Source organism: Erythranthe guttata, chromosome 4 (genome assembly GCF_056151865.1).
Source record: "Erythranthe guttata isolate IM_541 chromosome 4, IM_541, whole genome shotgun sequence".
In the NCBI taxonomy this organism is placed as follows: Eukaryota; Viridiplantae; Streptophyta; class Magnoliopsida; order Lamiales; family Phrymaceae; genus Erythranthe; species Erythranthe guttata.
Genome location: NC_142536.1, coordinates 14,471,877 through 14,495,661, shown reverse-complemented (window position 1 = coordinate 14,495,661; position 23,785 = coordinate 14,471,877). Strand labels below are relative to the sequence as shown.

Below are 23,785 nucleotides of genomic sequence, written 5' to 3'. Positions count from 1 at the left end.
AAATTTTAACAATTCGCACTTTCGCCCCTAGAAATTCAAAAAATAGACGTCGTCCTTGCAAAATATATTTATGTTGCACTTTGCCTCAAAGTCAAACTTCCGGCGTGTTTTTTACCGGAATTTTTTTAAAGTTATTTGAACACATATTTTGAATGCAATTTCCCCCAGCAAGTAGACCAAACAAGAAAATAAAAACACATATTTTATTGTGATTTCTTAAAAAAGAAAACTCAATATACATGATACTATTCACAGTGGTAGATTTAATTTTTTGACGCGAAACCAAATACAATAGAAAAATAAGAAATAAAAAAACTATGTACAATAGATGATCGAAAATAAATTGATAAAAGTGATTCAAACTGACCCAAAAAAAAAAAAAAAAAAGGAGTAATAATACATTGTACCACCAGGCTGCTAGAAGTCCTAGAACATCATAGCTTGAAAATTATTTCTTGTGAAGTTGATGTGATCATCTGCTGATTGTTTCATCTTTTCCTGAAAACTCTCGAATTTTTCCTTACCATCGAACACAACTCGAACTTGAAGTTCTTCGTTACCGTTATTCTCTTGTTCCTCTGCTATTCTCATAGCAGAAATGGCGGCAGACTCACTGCACTCAAGCAATTGAAGAAATCCAAGTGTTGGTATTTCTCCAATATCTAGAGGGACTTCCTCCAGTTTGTACATTTGTGAGAGAAAAAGTTCCTCCAGAACCGGAAAATGTGAGCTGTCTGCATTCCATTGAACCAGATCGGTGTAACTTATAAACAGATATTTCAGGCGAAGGAATTCCCCCTCAACAGGATTCCACACAGGTTCTACGGCCGAAACATCATCGAGGTTCAAAACTTCAAGATTTGGTAAAGAACCAATTATTGTTAAATCTTTCCAATAAACTTTGCTACCTATTAAATATAATTTCTTGAGCGAACTTGGGAATGTGAGCTTCTGCAACAAATTATGTACACTATACGGCAAGCACGTAAGTGATTCAAGTTTATGCAAGTGGCAAATATTGTAGAGCAAATAGTCATTTGAGCTTTTCGAGAGTCTATCATACTCTATCTGCAATTTCCTGACGTTGACGACTCTCTTACAAGCCTCCTCACTCCACACAAAGTTTACTACATTCTTAAGTGTTTGCAAATTTTGTAGAACAAACTCATGTTGTTGTTGGTCACCACTCTGGGGAGGATCAGGAAGGTGTAGCTCATATATATCCACATGCCTAAGTTGTCGCATCTCCCAAATTTCAGATGGTGCTTTAATCTTATTCTTTCTAATAATTATTGTTTGCAAATTCTAGAGAACGTCTATTGATGAAGGAAGCTTGACAGCAAGGAATCTTGTGCGCTTGTTATAAGCAAGATACCGCATGTTAACTTGATCAACAATATGCCGGCGTAAATATTTTTTCTTGGCTCCACAGTTGAACGACATTACTCTCATCAATCTATTGTTGGAAAATCGGCCATCCATGTGGGTTACCAAAGTTCGAGTAAGTGATGGTAATTGCAAAGTATGAAGGACTTGAGATCGATACTTTGCTTGTAGATTTTTTTCATTACATACAATACGACGCCCCCTTTCTACTCCTTGTTGAATGTCTTCCATCACACAGATAAACTCGTTTTTCTGAGCTACCTTTAGACTTAAGTCTCGCAAAAGATCATGAATCCTGCAAAATTTAATTCTTCCATTGGATCCCAATTGCTTCAAAATGAGATTCCTGTCAATGAGATTATTTAAGTAACCTCGTGCAATCTCTTCCAAGCTTTGAGATTCGTTCGATTTAATAAATCCTTCAGCTACCCAAAGTTTGATCAGTTGGGAGACACGAATCTCATCATCTTCTGGAAAAACTCCCATGTAGAGAAAACACGGTTTAAGATGAGCAGGCAAGTATGTGTAACTCAAAGATAATATACTCGAGCAATTCCCGTCCTCTCCGGAGTACAAAATTGAGATTAAGTCTTTTGAAATATTTTTCCAGTATTTTTGCGTCATATGGGACCTTCCAAGAAGCCCACCAATCACACAAATCGCAAGGGGAAGTCCTTTGCATTTTTGAACAATCTCCTTTCCAATATCCACTAGCTTAGAAGGGCAACCGGCATGGCCAAATGCCTTCTTGCATAATAGTTTCCAACTTTGATCCTCATCTAGAAAACTCAACTCAAACAATGAAGAGTCGAAATGAGTAGCCACATTCGATATCCTCGTAGTCACAACAATTCGACTTCCATTATTGTTTTCTGGAAAGAAAAGATTTAATCTGTCCCAAGCTTCAATGCCCCAAATATCATCAATTACAATCAAATATCTCCGACCCCATAGTATTTTGTGCAACTTTTGTCCTAACAATTGCTCATTAGTTACGCTCTTGCTTTCACTACTTTGCGTGGACAGAAGTTGTAAGAGAAGTTCAGTGACATTATACTTTTGAGATATTGTGACCCAAGTGCGAATATCAAAATGTTGCACAATAAGTGAATGTCCATAAGCATTTTTGGCGAGAGTAGTCTTACCAATGCCGCCCATGCCTACGATTGGAATTATTTGACGGTTAGATCGTTGCCCCGTGAGCTTGTCCAAAAGTCGAGTCAACTGTTCTTCAAATCCGACCATGGTATTCTTGTCGGTGGTAATAAGAGGTGTTGATGAACTAGTTGTAGGCATCGAATATGTGGGCTGCATATCATCTCTGGATCCACTTTCATCTTTAAACAACATAACCTTTTTCGTGACGGAATCCATGTCTTCTATTACCGTTTGAAGATCGACCACGGAAATCGAGCCACCGTGAATTTGGTGTTCTACTAGATCAGATTCAGTAGTTACAGCTTTAATTTGTTGAAGCAACAGAGGAGTCGCATCGAATTCATGATAAACTTTCTTTTGGAATCTTTCATTGCGTGAATTTGGTCAACTACGTGAGATTCGATTACATCTTCAGCCGCATAGGCTGCAGAAGCAATTTGGCTCTCCAAAACTTCAACTTGTGTGCTTATAGCACCATGAGTATCATTCTCTACAAAATCTAGCAACAAACCAACTTTTTCAATGATAGATTCCATCTGGTTCGTGTCGAAAGAAATTGAAAGGCGAGGATGTTTTTGGATGTGATCCACAGTAGTTGTGAGAGAAACAAGAGGTGCATAAGCTGCCATCTCTTTAAATTTTCGTGTAATGTTTCAGAACGAAGTAAACTCCGGCGATTGCCAAATCTCTACCTCACTAACAATGAGTTAATATAAGTGGGTCCCGCATGAGCAAAGTCAATTCAATTATTATAAGGCGCGGCTAAAAATAATATCAAATTTTTCTTAGTTCAATACCACTAATTTTAATACCATGTTTTATAGATAATTTTAATACCATGTTTTATAGAAGTTTTTACAATTTCTTTTCTCACTTCAATTCAATTATTATAAGAAACTGCTAAAAATAATACCAATGTTTAGTCACTTCAATATCATTAACTTTAATACCATATTTTATAGAAGTTTTTACAATTTTTCTTAGTTTAATACCATAAATAATTTTTTTCATTATCAAACTACTAAAATACCCCCCTCATTAAACAAAATACAATTTATACAAACATTTTTTTTCTCACTTCAATACCAAAAAATAAAAAAAGAGAAAAAAAAATACTTTCTTCTTTTCCCCCAAACCCAAACTTATTAAACTCTCTCTTCTTCTTCATCTTCTTACATACCCTCCAAAAAATCTCAAAATTCAAAAAAATCAAAAACTCACAAAACTTATGAATTAGAGTCACAGAACAATAAAATGGTAGTCTACATGGTAGAAGAACCTATTAAAGTATGTATCCATGTCTTTTTTGAGCTAGGAAGTCGATATTGAAGCTTTTGTTAGAACCCGTCGACAGTTTTGGACACATACAAGTCTTTTTGTCAATTTTCGACACCAACATGTCGAAAAGCCATTGTTGCTTTAAAAAAAATTTTACAAGCAACAGCGGTTTTTGGACACATGCATGTCAAAATTTGGAGAAATTTCGACACATATATGTCGAAATTCGGTTTTTTTTTTTGTTTCTTTTTTAAATATATTTTTCGACAAGTTGATGTCGAAAATTGACTTGTATGTGGCGAAAATTGTATGCGGGTTTCAAAAATAAAAAAAAACTTCAAATTTGGCTTTGAAACTCAAAACAGACATGGATACATACCTCAATGAGTTCTCCTTGGCTACAATTTTGTTATCATTTGACTCCATTTAGTAAGTTGTGTGAGGTTTTGATTTCTTTAATTTTGAGATTTTCTAGGAGGGTTTGTTGTGAGGAAGAAGAAGGAGGAGAAAGAGGAGGTTGAGGGATTTGTGAAGGAAAGGGATTTGAGGGGTTTTGTGTGCTTGGTATTAAAGAAAGAAAAATGAGATTTTTAATATTTTTGTGGTATTGATTTTCAGTAAGGTTATTTATATCATTACCTATTTATTATTTAATTTTTATTTTGGTGGTATTCAAGTGAGAAAAATTTGATATTATTTTTAGTTGGCCCTATTATAATTCAAAAGATTCTTAATTACGTCCATATTTTTCTATGAAAGATTTAAGCTAATTAATATAAATTTTGTTTTTGGGTTGTCTAGGGCTTGTTTTACCTATTAACCAACCTATTTTCGAAGAATTATTAGCACGAAATGTAATCTCTAATTGTCGAAGAAACCCTTATGTTAAAAAAAAAATTAGCAATAACCCCTTATATTACGTTTTAAAAAATATTTCAATTTAAATAAACAAAATTAATATAAAAGAAAATTATGAAACTTTTATTTTGGGTCTTACAAAAATTATTGCATGAATTATAATTTTCTAAATTTATGTTTTAAATGGTATTTTGGTCTTTCCAGATCAAGAAACATACCACAAGTCGCGAAATCCACGCGTGCAACATACATTTAGCTCGTCGGCGCCTTATTGGCTTTGACTAATTTTTATAGGGGGTTTTTGCTAATATTTTTAACATGAGGGTTTTTTTAGCAATTAGAGACTACACATGGATGATTCTTGCAAAACCCCCCTAATTTTCGACTGCTTTTTTTTTTTTTTTTTTTTTATGGATAATCAACCATCAACTAACTCATTCAAGTTGGATCAATAATATGCTAAAAAATGAACGGTCGAGTAATATCGGTCAACTAACTTTATTTATTATTTATTAGTATTATTAAATTCTCTAATATTAAATGAACTCAAAATACATAAACCTAATTATCTAATTTGTGGGCTTAATAATTTGTTGCTAATCATTTATGCAGGTTTTTTAATTTTGGGCTTGTGAGATGAAAAAGAGGCTAGGAGTACACTTTCGACATTTAAGGTATAATTTTTATTTTTTATTTTTCCTTTTCTTTGAATTCTTTTAGACCATGTTATGAGCATACAATGCTCATTGCATCTTCCTATTATAAATCAATAATTTGATTATTGTGTTCCAGCATTAATAATAAGGTCTGACAATTAAAACTAATTCCCAAATCATAGAAAACAACCGTTTATTCAATTTTACAAAAACAAATAAAATAAATGGATCAATTTAACTTAAACTCATGAAACTAGCTTCTTATCATCCCATGAAGAATGGACATCGAGATCTAACGGTTTTGTATCATAATATCGTTTGTCCCAATATTTTTTCGACATCTTTGCACAAGCCACAACTTTAGGATTGCAGTCAACAAATTCAATCTTCGAAAGAAATCTACCAAAGCTCAGAGGAATCTCTTCCAACTTGTAGCAATTTTTCATGCTAATCGACTCGAGCACATAGAGGCATGGAATATCTCGAAATGTCCAGTGAACCAAATCAGTGTCTTCAATCAGAAGAAATTTAAGCCTTCGAAAACCCTTCCCACGAACTTCCCACTTCGGGCCTCGAAAGGCATAACACCGCAGTTTGAGCGCTCTAAGATTTGGCAATAAAGAAATCTTGCGCATTTCTTCCCATGGATATCCTAAGCCGCTCAAACTTAACTTTTGAAGACTTGATGAGAATATCGAAAGAGGAGCTGGTGGGGCAACAATGTCGGTCTTGAATATAGGATTCAAAACGACGCATTTGAGTGATCGTAGTTCATCGAGATGTGAAATATAATCGAAGCAGCGTAAGACCGGTTCAACATCATCAACAGACAATTCGATTCGAATTCCTTACTTATCTAGATTAGGAATTCTATCAAGAACATCTTTGGTGCAACTTTGAGGACTCACATCTAAAAGTGTTAAGAGATTTGGTAATAAAGATCCTTCGGTAGGAGGAAATAGAGTGATTCCCATTACCTGGAGATGCTTCAATTCTTGCATATTCCATATCTCTATCGGCATATATTGCAATGGAGCACCATGGGAAATGATGCTCCAATGCCGATTGACAATCAACCACTTAAGGTTCCAAAGTCGAGATATTGAAGGAGGGACCTTTCCATTGAATGTAACTGCAAGGTATGCTAATTGGACTAAATTAAGTAGTTCCACTGGGAACTCGTAGAATCGGATTGAAAGAGCATCAAGTACCCTAAGCAACCTCAAACCCGAACATAGTGGTACCGGATATTTATGATATTGACCAGTGCATAGGAGAGAACGTACCGTTGAAATGGACTCCATTGAGTCGTACGCATCTTTGATGGCAAATAAAACATTATTTCGAATGCACAACCTGCGTTGATTCTTCATATTTTCTTCCGCTAAACTGTCCTCAAGACTTTTTACGCCATAGAAGAACTTGTTCTTTCGAGCTTCTTTGTTACACATGTACCAAAATGGAGAATGAAGGCTACAAGTTTTCGTTATACGATTATAACTCTCCTTGTGGCTCATGATAACATTTTTTGAGGTAAGTTCAAGGAATGTCGTGTAATGTTCCGAAAACACGTACGATTTTTCATCGACAAATTCTGATTTTGCATCAGGAAATCCTTCAGCACTCCACAAATTGGTGAGTGTGGAGCTGCGGATCTCACAATTTTGAGGGAAAACTCCGACATACAGAAAGCTCGCTTTTAAATGTTGAGGTAAGTAGTTGTAGCTTGGATATAGTACCTCAAACATTTGATCATACGCTTCTGTGAAAACCGAAGTCTGTTTCTCAGCTACTTTGTTCCAGTACTCTGTTGTTCTCTCTGCTTTCGACAAAATACCCGCAACTGTGACGATTGTTAGAGGAAGACCTTCACAATTCTCTGCAATCTTCTTTCCAGGTTTCTCAAGCTCATGAGGGCAAGTCATTTCGCCAAACACCTTGTGGCGAAGAAGATCCCAACTTTCTTTTTTATCTAGGAACCGTATTTCGCACCAATCGCTCGAAGCTATATCTAGTAGCCTAGTCGTGAGCAAGACCCGGCTTCCATTATTATCGTCCGGAAATACGCTTAACAAATCATCCCAAATCTCTGCGTGCCACACATCATCCAGCATGATCAAGTATCTTCGTTCCTTTAAACTCGTGTAAGTCATCATTTCCAAGCCATCAAGTATTTCGTGTCCTTCCACATCCATTTTTTCATCGGCCTCATCATGGACTTGCTCTAGAATATCTACCAAGACACCTTCTAGTACGTATTCTGGGCCAACTGTCACAAACGCGCACCTTTCGAAATGACTCGAAATCGATGAATCTTGAAATAGTTTATTGGCAATAGCTGTCTTACCAATGCCTGCCATCCCCACTAGTGTGAGAGTCACTCGCTCAGATTCTGCTGAAGTGTCCATAAGTCTTTCCTTGATTTCCACAAATAGATCGGATAATCCAACCATCATTGTCTCATTTTCAACAAAATCGGTTCTTGAATCGAAAAAGTCATCACTACCATCAGCATCACCATCAACATCATCATCATCCTCGTCTTCTTCTTCTACTACAGGTAAGAGGTCGTGTAACTCACTAGCGTACGCCTTCATCATCTTGTTTACAGTGTGGATAAAGAAATCAATATCCTCCTTTAGATCCTTCAAGTCTACGGAGATTAACATCAGTTGATGAATCTTATCTGCGTCGATTCCTTCAGATTGTGAAATAAATTGATCCGAGACATGGCTATCAAGAGCGTCCTCCAATCGATATACTGCTTCTCTGATTAGTCCATCCAAAGCATCCACCCTCGCCCTGTCGATAATGTTGTTGTTGCTATCCAATTCTTCAAGAACTTCTAGTAAAGAAAGAACCTCTTTGTAGAGGAGTTTTATGTTTCGACGAGAGTATTTTGTGACAATGGAAATATGAGAAGAACTTGAAAGGCGCTCAATTGTGTTTTTAAGAGAAATCGCAGCAGCATAAGCCATCTCTCTCTCTCTCTCTCTCTCTCTCTCTCTCTCTCTCTCTCTCTCTCTTCTTTTAACCTGTTTTTTTGTTTCTGTGATCAATAACTTAAGCTTTAAAGATTGCATAAGTTTGTTGAAGAAACGTCACTATATATTTAATATTATATTTCATTTAATATGCGGTAGAAATAATTAAATTCAAATGTGACTGCATGGAATACACAAAGTCGGATATCATTTACCTAACCACAATTATAAATATTTGATCAAATTTCTACCTAACGGTTGAAGTAAGCATTTTTATTAGTGTACGTTCAATGATTGACACAGGCGCACAAAATTTCAACAAAGTTATGGGACTACTAGTGTAACTTAAAATAAAGGGCAAATTATGAAAAAAAAAATCTCGAGGTAAATTAAACTTATAAAAAATCCCCTCATGTTTGTGTAATTGCGAAAATTTCCCTCTAACTAGCGTGTTCGACCGTTTAAATTCATAGAAAATATAATTTTGTCCGTTTTATCCTTTAGTTATTTGAAAACCAATAAATGGTAACTTACGAAAAACCCCCTGAGATAAGGTCTAATTACGAAAATCCACAACACATTTTTTTGATTACAAAAATCCCCCGAGATATGTTGCCATCTTATATAGCCCCTCCTACAATATTACTTTTGAATAAAATAATATATTGACAATTACCTCTAATATATATATTTATATATATAAGAATGAAACATTGGGGCAACCTAAGAAACCCTAATAAAATATTTGTAATTTTTTTAAATTAATTATTATTATTATTATTATTATTATTATTATTATTATTATTATTATTATTATTATTATTATTATTATTATTACTTCTTTTTCCTTTTTCATTTTCATGTTCTTTTTTACTTTCATAGCACATCAGATTTGTAAATCGGCTAGCAAAATTCTAATCCCTCAGATAGTACTTTTTATATTTTATTTTAGTAATCTCTTTGGAAATCTCTCTTTTTTATACACACTGATGTGGAATTTTTTTATTTCAATTATCCGAAGAGTAAAGCAAAATCTCTCGACACACACCAAAGTGAATTCTTTTTTAATTGTTTTGCCCTGCCTTATTTTTTTTTGATGTTATTTTGGTAATTTAAATTGCACAACTAATTATTTTAATATTGTGTAATATATTTTTTTATACAATTTAATTATCATATATTTATTTTTTCTTCCTTTTTGCAATGCTACCCCGTGCACGGGAAGAATTGCTAGTCTCTCTTAAAGAAAAAAGTAAAAGCGATGACTTCTCTGATCACATTGGGTTGCAACCCTTTCTTTTATGATATATTTATATTTCATATATAATTTTTGCATTTCAATTGTTTAAAACTGAAATATCATTAAATAGTACAAAAATATTTGTAACCTAAAATAAGAAATAAGAGAATATTTTTCCAAAATATGTAAGATCAATTTTATTGAATAAAAAATTATAAGAATATAAAAAAAAAAAAAAAAAACAAATAAAAAACGGTTAATGTTACAAGATATGTTTAATTATTATATATATATATTTTCTATGTTTAATAGTTATATTATGAGGAGATACTTTATAGTTTACAATGAAAAATAATTACCAATTTTTAAATGGGGCAATTTGCAAAACACTCCTCCATCATAATACTCTTTCAAATCAGGATAAGCGGACTTTTGCAATTCGTTAAAAGTCCTTTGTTCACCAAACGCGCCTTCATTCATCCCGTTAGATCTGACTGCCTCCATCAGATTTCGTCCAACCTTGTTGCATTCCGTCAAATCTACCCCGCCTCCGCTCTTCATCATTGCCATCGCCGAAATTTTGTCACACATGCATACACACATAATCACTCACCTACATACAAAAATACACAACCACACACACGCACCACATACAATTTTGGTTACACACATTCATCTCCGATCCGCTGTAAACTAATAATCATGGAAACCGAAAAGAAAAAAATGAAGAATTATTTGGTGATGGTGAGGTGATGGTAATATTGACGATGATGTACGCACCAGAGATTTAAGTTTTTTTCTTCAGCTTACTTTAACTAAGCTGTGCAAGTAAGTTGTCTAAACTGTGTAACTAAACTGTCTAAGTTGTTTAACTAAGTTGTCTAAGCCGTGTTACTAAGTTGTCTAAACTGTCCAACTTCATAGTAAAATTGCATAAAAAAATGTAATTTTTTTAAACTTTTGTTCGTTAATATAACTAAGCTCTGTAAATAAGTTTTCTAAGTTGTGTGTGTGAGTTATGTCTCTGTTGTGGGATGCATCTATTTTAGTTTTAGTTTTTTCTTCAGTTTATTTTAACTAAGGTGTTGCTTATTAATATAATTCAGCTCTGCAAATCACCGCGTCACGGTTACTGTTAGCAAATTCCATTAAAGAGATATCAGACCTAGTGGCAGATGCAGAGCGGAGAGCGCACAAGGACCTTTAGCAAAATGACAAAATCAGCATGTCCTTATAGTTATAGAGAATATTTTTTAGGGTCTCCAACTAATTTTCGTTTTTTAAATATATTACAATTTACAATGAATGAAATAATTACGGTTTTTAAAACAAACGTGACATAATTGATTAAAAAAAGAAAAAATAATGTGCCATGATCTATACAAATAAGCAATATTAAATTGGAGTAATTTTCGACTTGGTACATTGCATCCACATGAATGAAATATTAAATTATACTAGTATTACAACTTACAGCTATGAATTTTGAAGTCCACGAAACACGTTGACATCAAGACAAGTAAAATAAACAAACTATTGATTTTCTTAATGTGGTGGGAATCTTCTGCATATAATATTATTTTCTCTTACAATTTTCAACAAATAAAAGAACACATTTAGTTATTGTATTCAATTCCACAGCAAAGTATATGGTGTGCATATATATATATATATTTCTTACTTTAAAGGCTCAATCACATCGGTTGTTAAACCAATACTATTAAGAAAAAGAACCTTAACAATAATTGAACAATCATTTCTAAGAAAATCATGTATTAATATTACCATTTTATTTGTATCAATTTAACCCATTTTTATTGAAATAATACGTAACTAATGTTTGTCCAAGTGAAAGAATAGTGGATTGTCGTTCCAAATTTAAGAACAGGACTTCGATTGTTCTCAATGGCCGACCATGCTAAATAAATCAAGTTGATTGCAGAAGATTAAAAAAATAGGAATTTTGTGATTAAATTTTTTGAATATTAATTTTGGCCATCCAAGTTTTTAATTTTTATAATATGTATTTCAACTCTTTAATTTCTTTTTGTTTCTTCTCCATAATATTAAAATAATTATCGATATATATATATATATCATATTTTATATGACAATAAAAAATAACATGGTCGAAAATTGTACTATTTTAAGTGAAATTTATGAATTATTTAATTTCTTTTTTATATTTTTTTAATCAATACCTCTAAAAATAATCTAGAACAATATCTCAAATCTTCAAAATGTTAAGTGCAATACATTATGAGAATTATTTGGATGAATTAGTAATTTGTTTTTTTTTTTGCATGCTTGAAATATGATAAGACCATAATATATAGGGAAAATTGCACTCCACCCCCTTAAAAAATGCCTTTTTTGCACTTTCTCCCCTCAAAATACAAAAAAGAGACTGTCTCCCTTCGAAATATACAACTCGGTGCACTTTGCCCCAAATGTGTATTTCCGGTTTAATTCTTGTCGGATTTGATCGAGTAAATTGGAAGGGTAATTTTGTCTTTTAAGACTTAAAAAGTAATCTAACCTTTTTTCACCCTACATTACAATGACTATGAAGAAAAAATAACAAATTTTGTCGAATTTGGAAGAAAATTTCGTCTAATTTGGAAGCAAATTTCTTCAATTTGGGAAGAAAATTTTGTTAACATGGGAAACCTAAGTAATTCTGAGAGAAGAATTTTCAAGTACGTGGAGTAATTACAATGACATACACAACCTCAATTCGATGAGAATTAGACCGAAAATACATATTTGGGACAAAGTGCACCGTGTTGTATATTTCAAAGGGGGACAGTCTCATTTTTATATTTTAAGGGGGAAAACGCTAAAAGCGAATTTTTTTAGGGGGTGAGTGCAATTTTCCCTAATATATATTATTTTTATTAAAAACAAACAATATAAACCTATTTTAGTAGTGTCTTGTGAACCTAAATTTTTTTTCGGAATGCTGCCCTGAACCCCAAAAATTAGCTCGGCCCCCCCTTGTAGCTCAGCCCCCTACGTTTGATCCTGGTTCCGCCCATGTGGGTAAACACACCACCCAATAATTGAGTTGCGTATTCAATGGCAAGTTGTTAGGTATCAATCTCGCTATCAACAAAATGCAAAAAATGTGATAGGTAGAGAGTAGGAACTATTAGTTACATACATTCTATGGGATGTGGAAGATTTAGAGAAAAAAAAAAACTAACTAGAAAAGGAAGTTGCAAAGGACTCCATATAAATTTAATTTAATGCCAAATTCACCACAATAGTTTACAATTAATTCAAGTTGGGACACGATACTTTTTTTTCATCCAAAAAGCTAACAATGACAATTGCAAAAAGGCAAGTCAAATTGAACAGGTTAGGACCAACTCATATTTATATATGCTTTTATTATATATATATATATATATATATATATATATATATATATATATATATATATATATATATATATATATATATATATTATATATATATTATAACAATGGTTTTTTTGCAAAAACCACCCCTGTCCCTGTGTAATCTCGAATTGCTGAAAAAGATCTTGTGTTAAAACAATTAGCAAATATTCCCTTATAAAAATTAGTCAAAGGCAATAAGGCCCTTAAGAGCTCACCGTGCACTTCACTCGCCATGGATGAGAGTGAGGGTTCGTTTTTTGATACAAAATACCAAAATGCAACCAGAAATTTTATAAGTACCAAAATGAAGTTTTTAAGATTTTCAATTGAGTCATTTATATTTTCAATTAAGCCATTTTCTTCAACCTTCAAGAGCACCAAACAAAAAAAAATACAAAAACCCTTCAAAGAACTTTCTTCCAATTTCCATAGCATTTTCTTCCAATTTGTGAAAACTTAATTCGTACTTTGAGGAAGAAGAAGAAGAAGAATAATGTCAAACTCGAAGAATCATTTGCCGTCACTGCAAATTACTCCGCCAAACTCGAAGCCGACTCTCCGATTCCACCATGTCGCCGCCGCTGCCTTTCAATGCCACCACCGCTACTTTAGCTTCTTAATCCACAATTTCCGTGCACCGAAAATTGCTTGCAACACTTTTTTCTTCGGATCTGAAAAGAAAAAAAAACAAAAAAAGAACCCCCACCCACCATTGTCACCAACCATTCTTCTCCTTTACCTAGACGGGCAATGAAGGGGAGAGAAGCTGGTTTGCTTTGTTTTGTGTGATTTTTTTTCGTTTCTTTTTGTTAAAAACTGAAAATTACTAAGAATGTATTAGGGGTAGTTTAGTCATTGCATATAAGTCAACCATCAATTTTGAAGTAAGGGGTGGTGTGCTTCGTAAAACACAACACAGGGGAGTCCTTGCTAATATTTTTAACACGAGGACTTTTTCGGCAATTCGAAATTACATAGAGGGTTATGTGCAATTAGCTCATTATAACAAATATATTTCATTTAATAATTGCAATTATTCAAAATCGTGTGACTGGGGAGCTTTATTACATTCATCGTGAACGATAAAGTGAAGACGAAAATGATTGAGGAGTATAAACTGATGATGGTGGATTAGAAATTGTGTTGTAAAATAATAGAAAATAAAAGGGGTCATGACTCGACTCATGTGCACAAAGTTTAAATTACAGGGGAGTCATTTACTTATATTAGAAGTACAAGAGAGTTAAATGCAAAAAAAATGAAACCACAGGGGTTAAGTTCAATTTATCCAAAAAAAGTAAAATAGATAGTGTGCCGAAATGAGAGAATTTTAGCACACACTTCTTTAGTAGCTCCACATGGTCTATTAAAGGCTGTGTATGGATCCATGTGGTTTAGCCAATTATTAAATGAATATATTTGGTGCTTCAATGAGGGGCGAAGTTTGTTTTTCACATGTTACATATTCATTGTTATATCCCTTCAGCCAATGTTGCTGCCTCAATATTAAAAAAAGTGTCGACAACGTAAAACTTTCCGACCAATGTTGCTTCAATTACGGCCGTAACTATGTAATTGCAAGAGGGCAGCCCTGAAAGAAAAAAAAAAAAAAAAACCGTAAATTTTACTTTCCCCCTTGTACTTTGGCTCGATATCACTTCACCCCATTTTACTCTCAATTGCATCGATTTGCCAATGTACTTGAAAAGTTGTCTCAATGTGCCATCGCCGTTAGTTTTCAAACCTTTGACCTTAACACTGTTTGATCTAAGTCTGAAAATTACTAAAAAGTCACCCTCACAGTTTAAATAATTATTCAAAAAAAATAATAATAATAAGAAAAAAACAGACAAAAAACAAAATAATAAAAAATTCAAGACAACGAGAAAACATAGTCCACGACGCCAGCCACAATTTATTTTTTATTTTTTTAATAATTATTTAAACTTGGAGGAGTGGCTTTGTAGTAATTTTCATATTTAGATCAACCGGTGTAAAGGTCAAGGGTCTGAAATCGAGCAAAAGTACAAGGGGGCAAATCGATGCAATTAAGAGTAGAAGGGGGTAAAGTGATATCGAGCCAAAGTACAAGGGGGCAAATCGATACAATTGAGAGTAGAATGGGAGAATGGGTAAAGTGATATCAAACCAAAATACACGGAAGAAAGTGGAATTTACCAAAAAAAAAAAAAGCATATTTTTAATTACTTTTATTTAATATATTTTATAATATGTGCTTATATTGGAAATATAAATGGAGCATGTCATATAATTCAAACTATAGAGAGGTATCTGCTTATATTGAAAGTACAAAGAAATTATGTGCACTAAGCTCACAGCACATGTGCTTAATTGCTATTTACCCTATACTATATTGACCTATTGACCTTGGAGCACAAAATGCCAAACTTTGATGGGTAGAGACTTAGTTTGGTACTTGGAGTTATGGGATAGGACTATTAGCAATTGGGATAACTTAAAATGAAAAGATAATATAAATAAATAAATAAATATTTGTGACATCATCTATACAAGTACTAAACTACTATTTTTGTTCTTGCACACTTCTTGATAAATCTACGCCAATTAAATACATCAACGTAGTACATCATTGGACAGGGAACTTATGTTAATTAACTCAAGTTCGAATCTCCTTGCCAACGGTCATTAAGTGGAGCTTGTCACACATAGTTAAAATTTAAAAGTAAAATATTTTTCATTGAATTATCTATTATGGGTGGATTTCTACCGCAAATTTAAATAAATAACTACTCACTAAAAGCTTACTAAATTTGTATTTTTTTTCTCCATCAAATGCGTTAATCTCGAGTAGTGGTATTATTATACTCTCCCTCTCTCTCTCTCTATATGCAAGTATAATATATCTACATATGTATTGACCATATAGAAATATGAATCTACATCGTTTGAGAACTTGAACACCGATCAATATCCATTCACATTGACTCTCTCCAAAGTCTCTCTCTCCAAAATCTCTCTCTCTCTAGATCTGTATCAAGATGGCGGAAACAGCAGTGGAGTCGCTGGTGGAAATGGTGACGAATATAGTGATACACTACGCAACTCTGATCGCCGAGGCAAAAGAACAGCTCCTAGAGCTGCAGAAGGATCTCGAACCCGTGAGGGCGTGCCTTAAGGAGGCGGCAGAGATGCCGGACAAGGGCCCGCTCTTCAAAGTGATAGAGAAGCGGATGAGGGAGGCCATTTACGATGTCGAGGACGCCCTCGACACTTGTTTGAGCCGAGCCGAAGCAGAAGCAGAAGCCGCCGCCACGGCTCCCGCGGCGAAGCCCAAGAAGAAATATAATTTTTTGAGCCACGGGAAGAAGGCGGCAGCAGGCCTAGTAACTACTATCAGCATGGCGGAAACCGTCCAGAAACTCCGAGCGGAGCTGAAACCGATCTACGAAGACGCAAAGAACGAACTACACAACCTGAAAACCACGCAAGCTGGATCTGGCTCATCTGCTAAAGAATCGCTGGCCTTGGTGAAGAAGGTGAATATATTCTTACACTTTGACCCATCTATTTTATTATTTTATTCTTCGGTTGTAGATTTACTTGCAAAATCACCTTTGTATAAATATTTCAATGCTAAATTATATTTACCTTACCTTTTAACATCATGGGAGCCGGGTTTTTTAGTACGCGGGGGCCTAAATGCATTAAAGAAATTGTGAGAGGGACTGATTATGATTTTTAATTACACAACTTTTTAACATTTTTATATAAAATAATAGAAATTTAAGAAATTTTCGGGGGACATGGCCACGGGTCGGGTCTGACCCGGACCCGGCCCGGACCCGTTGACTGCCCCGCCCCGCCCCGGACCCGGCCCGTTGACCGTGGACCCGGACCCGGTCCCGGTCCCGGTCCCGGCCAAGTATGGGTCGGTTTCGGGTCCCGACTTCTTGGACCCGAGACCCGTCGGGTCTACCCGGTGGATGGACCCGAAGACCCGGACCCGAGGGCCCGGCCCGAGGACCCGTCGGGTCTACCCGGATTTTTGATGAAATAATCACCAAAAATGCAGGCTTTGGGGTTCGAACCCGGGTAGCCCGAGTGGTTTAGTGAGCACTAACCACTCGGGCAAAGTTACTTATTGGAATATTAATCTTAACTATGTATATATAATTATAAATAATACTATAAAATAATTATAACAATTGAATAACTAATGTTAATAAATTATTAATTGTCAGGTTCGTTATCTTTAATATTAAAAATCTCACCTAAAACAAATACATATATATATTTAAAAATCTCCCCTAATAACAAATGCATATATAAATAATTACGATTTATTTTAAAAGAAAGATTGAATTTTAATTTTTTTTTAGTTTTGAAATTATGAAACATTTCTCATATTAATTATTATTAAATAATTTTAATTAAATAATTAACAAATGCAATATAAGAAACTTTAAAAAAAATATATAGAATAACCGTTCAATACATCAAAACATCTATTATTAATTACTGTATCAATATAATCTCCACTATTGAAAAATATAAAGTATTGAATCAATTCAATATATAAACAAATGCGTTGGCTTATTACAAATTAACTTATGTTATTAAAATCGACCGTGTGAAAAATCGAATGAAAAATAAAATAATGTGTTTATTTAAAAAAAATAGATTATAACTCATTTCAATTAATTTAAATCGATTAACCTCAATTATTGACAAGAACTTATTAATATTATTGAGTATCTTATCATAAGATGATTAATTAAAAATATAAATCTCGACTAGTAACAAATTTAAATCGATTAACCTCAATTGTTGACAATAACTTATTAATATTTATAAATTATTAATATCAAAAATCTCCACTAGTAACAAATGCATATATATTTAATTTTGAAAAATATAAAAAAATACGATTTAATTTAAAAGAAAGATTTTTTGATATTTTTTGAATTTTGAAAAATTTCTCACTTATTACTTTCACTTATAAATACCCATAATTTAATCTTCACAACTTTAATTTTATTTAGTTTATGTCTCAAAGTCTTAATTGTTTCATTTTTTTTCTAAAATTGTTTAGTGTTTAAATTCAATTATGTTTTTATTATTTTGAATTTAAAGTTAATCTCATGTTTTTTCAAGTTTCAATATATTTTTTTTTCCTTTCTTATTAAAAAAAAAAAAAAAAAAAAAAAAAAAATTGAAAAACCGGGTGGACCCGGACCCGACCCGGACCCGGACCGGACCCGGATGGACCCGGGTGGACCCGCCCCGGACCCGGACCCGCCTCCCCGCGGGTCGGTTTCGGGTCCCCGAAAAGTCGGACCCGGACCCGGACCCGACCCGCCCCGTGGCCATGTCTACCTCCCCTGGCCCTATATTTGCTCCGCGATTGCCTAACTTCCATGGAGTTAGGTGCCCAAGCCCCCTATTAGATCCTTGCAAAAAAATAAATTTGGGGCCTTATTTTAACTTTTTAATATAAAAGTAAGAGGGTAAATTACAAACACCCATGAGGTATGGTTAATTTATAAAAAAATCTGTCTTGTTTGGATTATTACATATATCCCTCAACTATGATTTTTTCTTACACATCTACCTTTATGGTGTCAAATTCAATATAATCATCTAGATTTCGTAGAATGTGCTCTAGTTTGTACTTGTTTTCTGTAAAAATACAGTTTCTGATGCACCACAATCTGATATATACAAGCCAAGAAACACATATTATGATCATCTTGCTTCAAAACGTAGAGTTCGAATGGGATAAAATGGGTACAAAAGTGATAATATTCCATATAATCTCGAAGATTCCACTAAATTTGAGAAGTTGGGATAAAATGGGTACAAAACGTAGAGTTCGAATGGGATAAAATGGGTACAAAAGTGATAATATTCCATATAATCTCGAAGATTCCACTAAATTTGAGAAGTTGAGGGGGTGATTGTAATTATCCAAACAAGAGGAGGGTTTTCGTAATTTGACCATACCTCAAGGGTGGTTGTAATTTACCCTTAAAAGTAAATTCTTTTGGATATTTTTTATTTATTTATATATATTACAAGTATTAATATTATGTTATTTTTTCTTTAAAATTTGAGCTCCATTTGAAAACCGACGAAAAATAAAGACAAAGAGAGAAAAAAATAGTCAACGGCAGCGACGAGCGAAATTGTAGTCAAAATTGTGTTAGGTGTCAAAATTGAATGATTGGTGAAATTTGAGGTTAAGTTGAATTAAATGATGAAATTGGAGCATATTAAGATGTGATGAGGTATTTTAGTCTTTTACGTACCTCTCGACATTGTCTAGATTTTTTTGTAAAATAGTTTTTTGTCTAGAGTCTTTTATAAATAAGTAGCTCATGATGGGCTTATTTATAGTAGACCATTTTTTAACATAGAACTCCCTACCTTCTCCAATTTAATTGAAGAAGAATACAAATTATACCCTTAGTAGGTTTTACCCAATAATCAATCCAATTTTCACCCTTTTTTTTTATGGTAGTCAATCATCACCGATCCATTCAATTTGGGTCAACAATGCTAACCCATATATAGTTAATAATTAATATGTTGAAAAATTGGTTGATCGGCTAAAAAGTGGATTTATATGGGTGAATTTGTGTTAGGTCCATGAAATAAAGTTTTACTACAAATCAACCCACTATTTAACTTCATTTCAAATATAAACCCACAAAAACATAAAATTTCCAAAGTAGCCTTTCATATTTCTATTTGAGATAAGCCCAACCCACACCATTCCATCCCGCCCGCCCACCAGGCCGGTCCGACCCAGTCCATCCGGTCTGACCCGACTTAGTTCCGTCTGACCCGGCCGATTTTTTTTTATTGTACTTTTTTTTTTTTTTTTTTTTTTTTTTTTTTTTTGCGATGGTGGCCTAGGTCATCGGAGCTCTGGTGACTCAACATTAATTAACTTCAACATTAGTTAACATTTGACATTCCATTTTCTTTCTTTTATCTTTTTTTCTCTTTTAACTTTTTTCCGGTGGTAGATCGTCAAAGCTCTGGTTAGGTGACTCAACATTTGTTAACTTCAACATTAAGAAATAGTTTTATAGAGTATTTTTTTAAGTATTGTTGTACATTCAACAGGATGAGTCGATCAGGAGAGACAAGGTTGTAGCTCTGGAAGATGTGGAAAAGACCATATTTGGCTACATCGCCGAAGAAACGAAGGCACTTGATTTTATCTCCATCATCGGTATGCCTGGCCTGGGCAAGACAACATTGACTTGGAAGATTTTCGATAGCGACACACTCAAAGGTCCGTACCGCATTCGTATATGGGTTAATGTTTCGCAAAAGTTCAACAAGAGGGACGTGCTTCTCAGCATTCTAAAGGAGTTCACGGACCAGAACATGTCCGGCAAAGATAATTTCGATCTAGAGCAGGACGTTCGGAGGTGTCTGAAAGACATAAAGTTCTTGATTGTTTTGGATGATGTATGGAAGGTCAGAGACTTGCAAACTATTAGGAGTTTCTTGCCGACGAACAATGGGGAAGGTAAAGTCATAATAACCAGCCGCTTTGAGGACGTTGGTACAGGTGTTGGTAGAAGAGAACCGTATAATTTGCGATTCCTAACACCAAAAGAAAGTTGGGAACTACTTCAATTGGAGGTATTTGAGGATGTCGGTGAATGTCCCGAAGAGTTGGAAGACGTTGGTAAAGAGATAGCCAAAAATTGTGATGGACTGCCTCTGACAATAGTGGTGATAGGAGGAATTCTTCTGGCCAAAGACGCAAGAAAGCGGCCGATGGGCGTGAGGAAAGATGAATGGACCGAGGTGTCTGAAGACGTTATTCGTTTCTTGGCAACAGACAAAGATAAGCGCATAGTGGAAGTTGTGGCGTTGAGTTACGATATATTGCCCGATGAGTTGAAAGAGTGTCTTGTCTATATGGGGGTGTTTCCTGAAGATTACGACATCCCTGCTTGGATATTGATTCGCTTGTGGATTGCTGAAGGATTTATACTACAAAAGGAAGGCCAAACTTTGGAGAAAACCGCGGAGGAGTATTTGAATGATCTTGTTAACCGGAAGTTAGTGATGGTCGGTAGAGCAAATCAAATGGGCGAGAACAAAATATGTGGTGTTCATGATGTCATACATGCATTCTGCACTTCCAAAGCCAAAGAGATGAATTTTTTCCAAGAGATCAAACCATCGGAGAGAGGACTTGTTCCGCCGCAAATTCCCGCTACGGAAAAGTACCATCGTTTTTGCTTCAACTCCGATCTATCCGAATTCCTCTCTAGAGAAACAGAGTACCCGAGCGTTCGTTCCTTTCTTTGTTTCTACAAAGATCCCGTGAAATTGGACAAAGATCACATCAATGCTATCCCCGATACCTTCCAGTTGCTCCGGGTATTGAATTCCTACTCCATCAAATTCCATCAATTCCCTCAAACGATAAGCAAACTAAGTCATTTGAGGTACGTCACGCTATACGTTGATAATCTCAAAGTCATTCCCGAGTCCATCTCCAAGCTATGGAACCTACAAACTCTTCTAGTCGACACGGATTCTCCTACGTTTACAATGAGTGCAAATTTATGGGCAATGCTTTGTCTGAGGCATTTCAAGACAAAAGCGGCCGTTGTTCTGGACCAAGAAAAGGAAGGTAAGGGCGGTCAAAACATTCAAACACTGAGCACATTATCGCCCGAGTCCTGCACGGAAACTGTAGCCAAAAAGGCGCGCAACATGAAGGAACTGCGGGTTCGTGGGAATTTATCAACTCTTTTCGATGGCAACAACAATTTCTTGGAGAAACTGCGTTCCCTTGAAAAGTTGAAGCTGGTGCACGAAAAATCGATGATTCGCCTTCCGAAAACCAACTGTTTCCCGAAAAATCTAAAGAGGCTGAGTCTAAGGAAAACATGCCTCGATTGGAGTGATATGTCTATACTAGCACAAATCGAAAAGCTGCAGGTCCTCAAGTTGAAACAAAATGCATTCACCGGAATAACATGGGTAGTTAGTCGTACATTTTGTAGTCTCCAATTCTTGCTCGTTTCAGAAGCTGATCTCGTTAATTGGGAGACGACCGTCGATCATTTTCCTAGTCTGACGTGTCTCTCGATCAAGAAATGTGGAAAGCTGCAAAAGATTCCACTTGAGCTGGCGAAGAAACTCCAGAGATTGGAGATAGACTCCCTTCAAAAATCGGCTACCGATTCGGCAAAGGAAATTGAGAAACAAAAAGACAATCATCAAGGAGAACAGAAAACGAGATGGGGGGTCCAATTCAAGCTCTCCGTTGGATCTGTCTTAAACTATTGATAAATTACCGTATGATCACCAGGTACGTACGTACATACCGTACATTTTGGTTCACACAGTGTTCGTAATAACATTTGTTCTTTGGTGTATCTATAAAACTGTTGATTCGTTTATGCAGGTGAATAAAAGTGGACGTGCATTATGTGTGTGGCGCCAGATTCTTGTGGCTTTTTGCACAATCCCTTTCAATAACTGCTGGTCTTTGTCATCTTGTTCCGAATGAGGAACGTTGAAATAAGTGTCATCGTTTTTCCATGTATTACTTTGTGTGTTTCTTTAATTCCAAAAACTTTTGTTCCATTCAGCTTTTAATCTTGGGGTTATATGGCAAACACCCTTTATTGGGATTTTAATTCTTGATAAATCTTTATTTATAAATGATATTTGAGATAAATCCAATGAGTCTGAAAAACCATGTATGCCCCCACTAAGTATTAATTAGTATAATTATTTAATTTTAAAAAAAATTATACCCATAATCTACACCCAAATCTTCTCCAAAAATTATTCCCCTAATTACGCCAATTCAGTTTTTTTTCCTTTTCTTTTTTATTTTGTTTAATTGTTTTCTTTATTTCGATTTCAAAAATAAATTGTAATTAATTTACTTTTTTATTTTCGTTTTTTTTTATTTTAAATTATTTTTTTTCTTATTTATATTTTTAATGTTTTTTATTTTAATTTAAAAAAATGGTTTTATTTTTATTTTCGTTTTTTCATGGTTTTTCTTTTTTCTTAATTTCAATATTTTTTAAAAAATGGTTTTTTTTTTCTTTCCAGTTTTTTTTAAATAAAAATCATTCTATATAAACATGAAAACTACTTTATATATATATATATATATATATATATATATATATATATATATATATATATATATATATATATATATATATATATATATATATATAAATAAAAGGTGTACTCATAACCAATAGGGTTTCTTGCTTGCCTTGTTAGAATGATAAGACCCAATGACAACACAAAACTCAACACGCAGAGACAGAGAGAGAGAGAGGAGAGAGACGGGGGGTTATTGGATAGGAAAGAGATAATACGGTCATTAATTCAAGTAACTAACTTCTTATTTATTAGGATTCTTTAATGGAAAATATATTATATATCTTTAATACTAAAATTAAATATACATTATCTTTTAAGTAGGGGTATAATAGTGATAATTAAGTGTTTTTAATTAATAAAAATTATTTTGGATTTATCTTAAAAATGTAAAACAAAATTGGACTTATTGTAATGATAATTGTGTGGTGAGGGAGTTTTGTCAAATTTTCCCTTTAATCTTACTAGTAAGTGACACGTTCGATTGCACGTGGTTTATGATTTGTTAATTATTTATATATTTATTAATAATTTACTTTATTAAAATTAAACTATATTATAAATAAATATTTAATAAGGGATTATTTTGGACACATCTCTCATATTGATATTATATATAACTAACCACCATGATGTTTATACCATAGTGCAAATCCCTTCTATTTGGATAAT

At 34.0% G+C, this 23,785-nt stretch overlaps 3 protein-coding genes across 3 annotated transcripts; 1 reads left to right on the top strand and 2 right to left on the bottom strand.

Moving 5' to 3' along the window:
- Nucleotides 1-185: 185 nt before the first annotated feature.
- On the bottom strand, nt 186-3,228 carry LOC105973413 (putative late blight resistance protein homolog R1B-16). Its single transcript, XM_012998433.2, is given in 2 exon segments — nt 186-2,845; nt 2,848-3,228. Coding segments are annotated over 2 exon segments (2,745 nt in total). The 5' UTR covers nt 3,174-3,228; the 3' UTR covers nt 186-426.
- A 2,260-nt stretch (nt 3,229-5,488) lies between these two features.
- LOC105973586 (putative late blight resistance protein homolog R1A-10) lies at nt 5,489-8,372 on the bottom strand. Its single transcript, XM_012998620.2, has one exon. The coding sequence runs from the start codon at nt 8,312-8,314 to the stop codon at nt 6,185-6,187; it is 2,130 nt and encodes a 709-aa protein (XP_012854074.2). The 5' UTR covers nt 8,315-8,372; the 3' UTR covers nt 5,489-6,184.
- Nucleotides 8,373-15,758: 7,386 nt separating this feature from the next.
- Nucleotides 15,759-22,667, top strand: LOC105973590 (putative disease resistance RPP13-like protein 2). The gene is made up of 3 exons (XM_012998624.2): nt 15,759-16,482; nt 20,078-22,295; nt 22,392-22,667. The coding sequence occupies exons 1-2, from the start codon at nt 15,985-15,987 to the stop codon at nt 22,271-22,273; spliced, it is 2,694 nt and encodes an 897-aa protein (XP_012854078.2). The 5' UTR covers nt 15,759-15,984; the 3' UTR covers nt 22,274-22,295; nt 22,392-22,667.
- Nucleotides 22,668-23,785: the final 1,118 nt, after the last annotated feature.